Source organism: Colias croceus, chromosome 22 (assembly GCF_905220415.1).
Source record: "Colias croceus chromosome 22, ilColCroc2.1".
NCBI lineage: Eukaryota > Metazoa > Arthropoda > Insecta > Lepidoptera > Pieridae > Colias > Colias croceus.
In genome coordinates this window covers 4,204,712-4,215,404 of record NC_059558.1, presented here as the reverse complement: position 1 = coordinate 4,215,404, position 10,693 = coordinate 4,204,712, and the positions used below count along the sequence as shown (strand labels likewise).

Here is a 10,693-nt window from a genome sequence, read left to right as displayed (position 1 = left end):
TAGACATCGTAAAGGTGTGAAAATTAGAGGTAACCTCGTGATTTTTTTTATCGAGTCAATTTTAATGTTATGTTTTTGATCAAACAGAATCCTCGAAAATATCATCTAGTTTGATATATTTATTTTATTTTTCAGATTTGGTCTTGAATATTACACGTATCATATAATAGAAGATTGGTAATTGCTTTATACGCAGTCTTAAGATTATCAAACAAACAAAAAATATTGCCCCGGGTGAGGATCGAACTCACGACCTTAAGATTATGAGACTTACGCGCTGCCTACTGCGCCACCGAGACTTATATGTGGGTAGTTGAATATAGTAACTTTTTACGTTATACTAATATAATAGAAACTACACGCGAGACTGGGTTAAATATTAGTTTGGGATGTAATTAGAATGTACTGCGATTCTACACAGCTACCTAATTGATTAACAAATCGCAGCTAGTCAACGACTATTAGCAAAGTGAAGGTAGTTGGGTCAAACGTCGTATAAACCACAGATTAAGTATTAGTTACTACGTAACAGATGCGACAGTGATGTTTTCCATAGTTTCAGTTGGCCAGTTGTGGCGCTGCTGTAGCCTTACCAATTTTGACAGTAAAAAGTAGTGTTGCCTACCAGTTCGATATCTATCGATACTTTAGTGAGGTGCCCATTGTATCGATAAAAATACTACGTACTAGATACTACGTGACTTCCAAGCATTATTATTGCGAATATTAAAAATAAAACAGATTTCGTTTTCAATGTTTATTTATTTAATGCCCTTTTTCTTAATTTATTTGTTTTATATTTCATAAAAGCAATTTTATGGATTCCTGCCATTTTTTGCACATATCTCTCCTCTATAGCTCCCTTTAAAATTTTATTTATAATATTGCTCCAGTTATAGACATGAAGCCTAACAATATATGTAAAAACATTTTTTTTAAACACATATTGTGTGTTTTCTGACACCCTAACCAGGAAAACTCCAAATCTTGAATTTTTTTAAATTTGCCCCAATTTCGTTTTGGATACAGTTATCGTTTAAATAATTATGTTTAAACAACTTGCTTCCCTGTACAACACTAGAAGTTTGGAACTTGGATAAACTAAATTACTATTTTTTAAAAGTTTATATTCTCTTTGGCGCATGTAAGAATAAATATTATCCTCTGTAGATTTACTAGTAAAGCTCTTCATGCAATTTTTTTTGCAAGAGCAGCATTTGCAAGAGTTTATTTTTACTGCTTTTCTCATTTTCCCTTTTGTTGCGCCTCCAGGATAACAATTTACGCTATCGAATAAATTGTCGAAGAACTCCACAACTTCCGCTGTAGTAGCCACACTGCTACTGCTGCCCGTGTGAATGTTATCTAAAATTAAAAATATTTGTAAGAAATTAAAATCTTGGAAACACATAGTTTTTATTGTTAATATTAAATATAAAGTACCTACACACATTACATACATATGAAACTTTGAATCTAATAACAGCTAATGGAATTCTCTTAAAAACAGCTTTATAGTAAAATCTGAGAACATGAATAAAAAACTTACTAAAATTTACAAACATGGATTTATCAACTATAAACTATCATAAATCACATACCTGTAGGTCTTTTCATAACAACTGGAATAGCTGTAATGCATGATGGATGTTCATGATAATCATCACCTAAAACCAAAGAACTTATATAAATCTATACTATATATTATACTAATATTATAAAGCTGAAGAGTTTGTTTGTTTGTTTGAACACGCTAATCTCATCTAAAAATTTGAGTGCATAATACATACCTGCCCTTCCAATGACCAACATAATATTATCTGTAACATTTTCATTCTCATCTGATTCCACTTTGTGATAATTGTGATCACAACACATTTTGTACTGTAACAAGTAAATACATATTATGTAACATTTAAAAATATAATTCAAACACAAATAGAAGGTATGTAAAATATGTCAAAGTATTTGTTTGGAGCCATGAAACCTGTCTTACCAAATATCAGCTATTTACATAATTTTTAATCATGTTATTAATTATAGCTCCAGGTAGAACTCACCAGTTTCACTGGAAGACAGGGGCACGCCGTGCGCTATTTCGTCATCCGTAAATAGGCATGGGTATGAATGCCTAAGCCTCTTGCCTTCTTCATCGAACTGATATCTGTCGAAGTGTTTCTCACAAACGCGTTTGTGTCGAAGTTGATCTTTCGACAATCCGATGAGGGAGGAATTAGTGGGCACCAGAAAGGACATCCACAGGTTCCTGAAATTATCATTCTGATTTCTGCGGAAAACAAAAAAGCCGATTCGTCGCATTGGTTGTGGTGCAACCACCGACACAACACTTTGATAGTCCCATGGCAAATTTAGCACTTATTTACAGTAGAACAATATATCGTATCAAAAATTCAAATAAATGTCAATTGTCATTACATGGCTTCTCAAAATGGCGTCGTAGACAGGAACAAGTAGAAAAAAAAAAAAAAAAAAGAACAGGAAGTAATGCAGCGCCACAACTAGCCATTATGAAACTAGGCTGTCAGGGGCCTGGTATAAACAACGTCCGAGCCCCTAGGCACGATCCGTACGATTGCGCCACGAGTCCGGAGTCAAAGGAAAGCGGCAATTTATAGTATTCGACAGCTAAGCATGTTCTGACAGGTGACAGTGACAGCTATATTGACAACTATTCAACCACAAGAATATTAAACCAAAAGTTACGTCTAACAAATATTTATTTATGTACAGTAAAATTTTAGAACTACTACATAAGCAGGACTTCTCATTTTTATGACACCATATTGGTTCAAAATAATAATACATTTCCCTAGCTGTGCTCCGCGGTTTTACTTGCAGTGCTCTGCTCACAGAACTCTATACTCCTGTTGGTCTCAGCGAGATGATTTATATAGCCTTTCTCGATAGATGGGTCATCTAACACCGAAAGAACTTTGCAAATAGGACAAGTAGTTTCCGCGATTAGCGCGTTCAAACAAACAAATAAACTCGTCAGCTTTATAATAGATACGTTTATCTACAACTTACGTCAATCTCATACATTCGTCGTCTATTCTATTGAACGCTACGCTAACAGAAAACCACTTGGCTAGGGGGGCAGGTCGTATCGACGAGTTCGTAGATGCTCTAGAACCGATACGCCTACTACGTCGTAGCTATATAATAGCTGTAGCGTGTTTGTGTTGTAGACACGGCTACAGAATAATCATTTTCAAGTATCAAAATACGTCTCTGAGTTTTTTAAATTTATTTATATTGATGTCAGTTTGATATCAAAATGAATTCAAGTTAATATCAATCAGTATGAAAGTTTGTTTGTTTGTTAAGCTGTCACGTATATACCTTCTTTATCTTATATTCTGTAGCAGTTTAAACTTAACAGAAATTCAAACTAAAATAGAATTATCAGTAGGTGGCCTACAAACGAGACTAATCCAGTGATGTGGGTTAAATTCGTAAATAACTGAAGATAATGAGATGAAATATATCTAATAATGCCAAACATTTATACGAAATAACAACGTATTTACCATACTTCTTCTATTTAAGTGTATATTATATTACTATATTCCGACGCAATAGAGCTTATCAAATAAACTTTTAATGGAATATATAGTTAGTCTTTATAATAGATAATTGAATTATTTATGACACAATAAATAATTTCTTATAATATTATGTATAATAAGCTTAAGAGCTTGTAGTTAAATAATTTAACAATTAAACAATTTATTTATTAAATGGCATTAGTTTGTGGTTACAAAAGTCTTGGAACTTCCCTGATAAGTTAAAAATAACCTTTGCTAGTCAGAATGCTCCAATATTCAATAATCCACAACAGATTCAAAGCAACCATGCAAAATAATAAACTGATAATCAGTTGAAATAATCCACAGACTATTACAATACAGGCAGATGCCAAAAACTGAACAAGTATCAATGAACCGTTTCAATCGTATGCATTAAGCATCACTGCTCTGTGTGTAAATTTTTATCGAACACAATACAGCTGATAATATTATATTATTTAAATATTGGAACGAATTATGGCGCGTTGCGAAAGGGGGCTAGACGGAATTAAGACCAAAAGTTGTAACTAAATTTGTTATAGTTGTAAGCCGTGCGGCGTGCGCGTGTTTCTCTGTCCGTCTCTTTCGCTCTCATAGAAAGCAAGCCAGATATTTTAGTAACTTCGTTCCATCCGGGTGACCCTTCACCCTTGAGACGTATCAAGTTTTTTTTAATTCATTTTAATTCTGACTGTGCTAAGTATCTACGTTTTAAGAAGTTTCATATAAATGCATGGACACAATACTCAGCATTATATTAACTACTAATTATAATATTAATTGTGTTTGCATTAAATTTTATTATCTATTATAAACATTGCAATATTGCTATAAATAGATGATGTGGTATAAATAAAAACAATGACAGAGATTCTCAATTACTTTTAAGATTTTCTTCGATGGTATCTACATAATTATTTCAACTACCAACATACAAGCCTCGGTGGCGCAGTAGGCAGCGCGTAAGTCTCATAATCTTAAGGTCGTGAGTTCGATCCTCACCCGGGGCAATATTTTTGCAACTTTTATGGTAAATATAAAATACTTTGATTTGAAATGGAAATTAACATAGGAATAATGTGATCAACACTCCAAATGAGTATAACACAAGACTTTTTGAATTTGCGTATTATGTATGTAGAGAATTAAGAAGGATCTAAGAAGTTCTTGATATTTTATTAATAATCCCGTATTTGACGTCTCTGACAATTTTCAGCTCTATGCAAATTTATAAGTTTTGTTACTCACAAGTTTTTCTATTTTAATATAATTTTGAGTATTTTTATATTAACGCTATCTACAAATACAACATTTCGATCTAGTGTTAAGATCTGCTTTATTCCAACTAAAAAACAATATAATATAATAAAAGCTAGCTAGATAACCAGTCCTACCTAACCCTTTCTTTTAAAAATACTGCGATATTTCCGTGGGTTTGAACCTGCTGTCTTTCATTGTGGCATGTTGGATTGACGTGATTAGGGTGATTTCTATACGAATTATATTCTTTCTTTTGTTTCGTTTGGTATTTGATATTAATTTATAGGTATATTGATTATTTCAGATTATTTAAGCCAGTTTGATTAAATCTCAATGTAAGTTTGAAGAACGTAATTAACTTATCGCGTTATATAGGGCCAAAATTATAACGATTTATTTATTATAATAATTACCTATAATACTTAGTTAAAATTAAAATATTTTTGTATAAGTATGAATTAAAAAATATTGCCCCGGGTGAGGATCGAACTCACGACCTTAAGATTATGAGACTTACGCGCTGCCTACTGCGCCACCGAGGCTGGTGACTATGCGTGTGAAAACAAAGATCTTATTACCTTCATGCAATTATATACCCGACAAAATTAAAACTATAGTCTAAATTCTAAACCTCTAAAATAAAACTCGAAACTAAAATTATTCAAAGAAACACACAATTTAAAAGACAAAGCTCATATTACCTATATTTTATCATATAATTTATTTACAAAGAAATAAAGTAACAATCGACTCCATAGGATTTATGTTCATCACTTGTGTCACTATGTAATCATAACATTTCAGTAATCTAATTGAATTAATCAATTAATATTATTAGAACGCAACGCGGGTATAAACCCGATGACAGATGTCAATGACACATTTGACAGCTATCAAAAACGACGCCATGTTTTTAGAGAGATAACAAATATTAACGATGATTGTATTATTTAAATTAGGGTGTGTGTGTATATTGATATTACATGGTCATTAAATAAGCAATTCTCGTCAATTATTTGCTTGTTTTTAAAGTAGACAATATTATTATTTCTGAAAAATAGAAAATAAAATAACTTTGTACCTATTTCCTTCTTTAAAAGTGAGATATAGGTACATATAATATTATGTTTTCGGCTTGGTTGGTATATGTTTAAAAAATACGACTGAAACATAAAACTTAAAATTAACTGGGTGTAAGATCCCTCTTAAAACATAACCTGCTTTCTTACGAAATTGGGTAAAAGAGATAAAGTCAAGTGGCGTCGTTTATTGTTATCTTAATCGCATTACAATGGACAGTAACTCTATTTGAATATAAAAGGATTATTCTCATCCCTTTAGCTAAGTTAACTCACTTAGAAGCCCTATAATAATAGTACCTTTAAGAAAAGTTTTAATATAGACATTAGATATTGCTTAAGTATTAAATGCAAATTCAGCGTTTAAATGCTGATTTTCAGCTTATCAGATAAATATACTCGTTTGAACAAACATAAATAATTATAAATTAATAGACATAAGTGTAAAAATATGTAGTTGACCTATACAAGGTGTAATCGTTAAGTGTTCACAAGCGATTATTCCGTAACTATTGCAGATATCCAAAAACTTTAGACTGATATTGAAAGTACTTAACCTAATGAGTAAAATGGCCAAAATATTTTTTTTTAAATAAAACGAAAAATATAAATAAGTACTTTCGATATCAGTTTAAAGTTTTTTGATATCTGTTATAATTACGGAATAATCGCCTGTGCACACTTAACGATTACATCCTGTATAATGCCACAAAGCCGTTTTTTCTCTTCAACTTTTGTTAAGAAGTAAAATGTATAATCATGTTCCTATTATTGTTACATAATATTATGTACGTAATTCTTTGTTCAGTTTCTACTACTTTAGCTATAATAATATTTTCACAACTTCAACTTCTCAAGTAATTGTTAAAAATTAAATAAGATTATCCTTACTATTTAGTCTTTATAAGTACTGTGATCTCAGAGTACAGTTTACAAACTTTAAATGCAGTTACAACAAGATCCAAGACATTGTTTACAGAACAATACAAGTCAGATGTCAAATTGCAACTGTAACGTCCAATGGAAACTTGGAGCTTCGCAAGTTGCAGTTGTTTTTAAATATTCAATTGAAGTGAAAAAAACCAAAGAAAATGTTGTTTTTTTGTTCAAAAAGTTGTTTCATCTTTGACCTTTGAACCTCTTAGAGCGTTAAGAATACAAGGTTTATAATATTTGACTATTCAAAATTATTCGTAAAGTTTTATTTTTTATGATAATAATATACCAAACTAAAACATATCATTCTAATATCATAAATGTACATAAGTGTGTTTGTTACTTCTTCACACAAAAACTGCTTAACCGGTTTTAATGAAATTTGGCACAAACATAGAGGGTAACCGAAAATCCACTGAAACGAATGACGATTTTCCTTTGACTACGTGGGCGAAAAGCTAAAATAATTATCAAATAAAAGCTCTGGTCTAATATACACATAGGTAGGTATAAAATAAATTGTACATCTAGTACACACATTCAATTACACTGTTTTCATACGACATGCTATATCAAACGGAAAGTTAGTCAAAGCCAAATGACTTAGCACTACCGAGTTCACAAGGCTTAGTGCTTAAGTTCTCAGATGCAGATAAATGTGACTAGTTCAAAGGACGTATCTGTACTGAACTAATCTTTGACAGCATAGATTATCCTCCTGGGGCCTGCGGTCATATATATATTACATAGACAATAAAAAAATATTTCAACGCTATCTTTTGCGTATATGCGAGAATAATACCTCTAATCGATATAGTGGTATGTCATCCGCTATACTAAACGGTTTTTGGTTATATAAGTGACAGTGATTTGAAGTATTCTCATTTCGAAGTTGACGGTGGCTGTGCGACGGCAAACACGTGGTCAGTAATCTTACATTTCTAGTGGTACCATTCGTATATTGCAGTATATCTTTGAATATCTAATTATAAAAGATATTATTTCTGCAACCGCAATAGTTATTTTGAAAGATAAATCTAAAACTTGTGAAAAATATGAATGTTTTCTTTTATGTCATACTGGTAAGACATTTGGTCTCAATTCTTGCCGATTTGGTATTGGTTACAAGGGTCCCATGTATTACCTATATGACATTCTTTAGTTTATGTTACAGATTTCATTATAATTTTCAAGGATTATAAGATACTGAGATCTACCAACACCTGGATGAGTCAAATATTGACCTATATGATGGACCTATGGTGTTTCTTGCCGGTTCTTCTCCATAGATACTGCTTTCCGAATCGGTGGTAAATGTTAATACTGTTATGACGATTCAAAAGTGCTTTTAGAAGAAGTCTAATTGAATAAATAAATGTTTGAGATGAAGATAATCCCCCAAATGATACCGATGAAGCCGCCCAAACACCAGAAAATGAGTCTTCTTCCATTCGTCCAATGAGTATGAGTCACGTCAGTACAGAATCGTCACTATGTATGTCATCTTCAGTTGTTGGCAGACCATTTCGGGGACGCACATGACGTGGACCAAGCATTAGAGGAGGCTGAACAAGAGGATGGATTAGAAATAAGACCTAGGGGTGGACGTGACAATATAAATACACCGCCGCGCCGGTGCAAAATACTTGAACTGGTTATTTCTCACCCTTAAAAATACCTATCTTTGAACCAAGTTACAAAAAATAGATACAGAACAATAGATAGAATAATAAATATTAGGTTTCAAGTTTAAAAATATAGTATAATAACTAAAAAAACATGTAGTTTTTCTTCATTTTCATAAACTTATTACACTTGGAACTGGGACCCCCTGTAATATATAAATGACATAAAGAAAATCCAAGTTTTCCACAAAAGATTTTTTTTTCCATTTTTTTGAATATCTATAATTGCATTAGAACAGATACAGCTACTTTTTATTAAAAAAGAAAGAAATAAAAATCCTGGGTCTCAGGAGGTTAAATATGAGCACAGATCATACATGAGCATAGATTATACATGAATCGCGGAGTGAATGTACACTTTGACATAACATTTTCAGGTTAATGCGAAAGCTTCTTACGTTTATTAATTTTAATGTCAAAAGGCAAAGTATACTGTATAGGTTAATTTATGTGATGACTCTGCAGGTTAAATGACAAAAATGAAACTGCTAACTGGTGGAAAAGCCGGATTGCAAATACCATGTGGTAAAAACAGTTATTTATTATAAGATCGATTTGGTATTTATAATATATAGTTTGTAGATAACTATATGTTATTATTGTAAGTAAGTAAGTTATAGTCTCTGATATTGTAGAAGATAGTGAAGTTACTATATTATGTAACAAAATGTAAAACAACTTTTTTTTTCAACCCAGGGTGCGTGCGTGCGGTGCAAGAGCAATTTTGATGATTAGTGGTATATTGAAAACAGAATAAATTAATTGTTACATTTGAAAGAACCCTAGTCCTAGTAAAATATGAATTACCAAACCTGTTTATTCCAAAATACAACAATCCCCTTCAACTTACCGTAATGCGAGAAACAATACCCGCTTCACACAAATTGCCCGTAGCGGTAACCAATCACTGCAGATGTCATGAATCCTATCTCTGAACAAAGACTCAAATGTGCCGTGAAACAGTTGAACGCACCTGCTATAGATCAGATTTCCCTTAGCGCTTTGCTTATTTGGTTTTCCTTTGAACTGTGATAACGGTAAATAGATAAACAATAACGACTCATAATGCTCTTTCGAACGACGAAAAGAAGGAAATAATTTTAGTTTTTCGTTAATAACTATTAAATGACGCTCTTTCTTTCTTTCTGTGCTCTCAAGATATCTCCTTCAATAAACCACATTATATAGATACTTACTTATCTATGACGTCACAAAATCTACATCTCGCTATTTCCAAGACTCGCGAATGTTAATTTGAACCAGCTCAAATGTCACATGTCAAGCTTATCATGTGGTTAGGTAAATTGTGCGGGAATCCATACTTACTTACTAATATTATAATTTATAATATTAGTACTACTTACTAGTTACTTTTGCATTTATAATTTATAAATGCGAAAGTAACTCTGTCTGTCTGTTACTCAATCACGCCTAAACTACTGAACCAATTTTCATGAAATTTGGTATGAAGATATTTTGATACCTGAGAAAGGACATAGGCTACTTATTATCCTGGGCAAATGACGCAATCCCGGAAATCCCACGGGAACGGGAACACCTAGTAATTTATAAATTGTATGTTGGGTATTGGTTACCGGTGTTGACTTACAAAAAATGTCTCGGTCTGGCAGGATGCAGCAGACGTCTGATCACCTTCTTAAAGTTCAATGGAGCAGTATGCTTCTTTATTTTAATAAATCTTTAGGTACCTACATATTAAGTTTTACATTGATTGGTCAAATGGTCAACCCTAACCTATTTTTTTTGTTATGCAAAAAAATAACAATTGTACGCCCGCTCTACATAAAGCACTACAAACACTTACTCGTAAGTGCGGTTTTTAATGGAAAATATCATCCATGTATACGAGAGAAAATTAAACTAAAAAATAATTATACTTATCTTAATTATAACATTGTTTGAGGTACACATATACTACATTTTAACCTTTTCCTACAGCACAATATGTTCTTCACAAATCTTCAATTCGAAAATAATGCTAAAAGAAATTGCTCCAATATGAATCAGCAATTCGAATTTTCAGATGCACTATAAAACAAAATACATGATTTCACATTGTAGTCAATATCTAGGTTTCCGTACCGTTGCATAATTGGATGTCAGTCAATATTTAACAATACGA

The 10,693-nt window shown here is 32.1% G+C and overlaps 1 protein-coding gene and 3 non-coding genes across 4 annotated transcripts; 1 reads left to right on the top strand and 3 right to left on the bottom strand.

Annotated features, from left to right (window-relative positions):
• Positions 1 to 226: 226 nt before the first annotated feature.
• On the bottom strand, positions 227 to 299 carry Trnam-cau. The gene has a single exon. It is a non-coding gene; the product is annotated as a tRNA-Met (tRNA).
• Positions 300 to 501: 202 nt separating this feature from the next.
• LOC123701964 lies at positions 502 to 1,878 on the bottom strand. Its single transcript, XM_045649599.1, has 3 exons — positions 1,791 to 1,878; positions 1,602 to 1,667; positions 502 to 1,365 (listed from the first exon to the last, which is right to left on the bottom strand). The coding sequence occupies exons 1-3, from the start codon at positions 1,876 to 1,878 to the stop codon at positions 1,037 to 1,039; spliced, it is 483 nt and encodes a 160-aa protein (XP_045505555.1). The 3' UTR covers positions 502 to 1,036.
• Positions 1,879 to 4,527: 2,649 nt separating this feature from the next.
• Trnam-cau lies at positions 4,528 to 4,600 on the top strand. Its single transcript has one exon. It is a non-coding gene; the product is annotated as a tRNA-Met (tRNA).
• A 719-nt stretch (positions 4,601 to 5,319) lies between these two features.
• Trnam-cau lies at positions 5,320 to 5,392 on the bottom strand. The gene has a single exon. It is a non-coding gene; the product is annotated as a tRNA-Met (tRNA).
• Between the last annotated feature and the right edge of the window lie 5,301 nt (positions 5,393 to 10,693).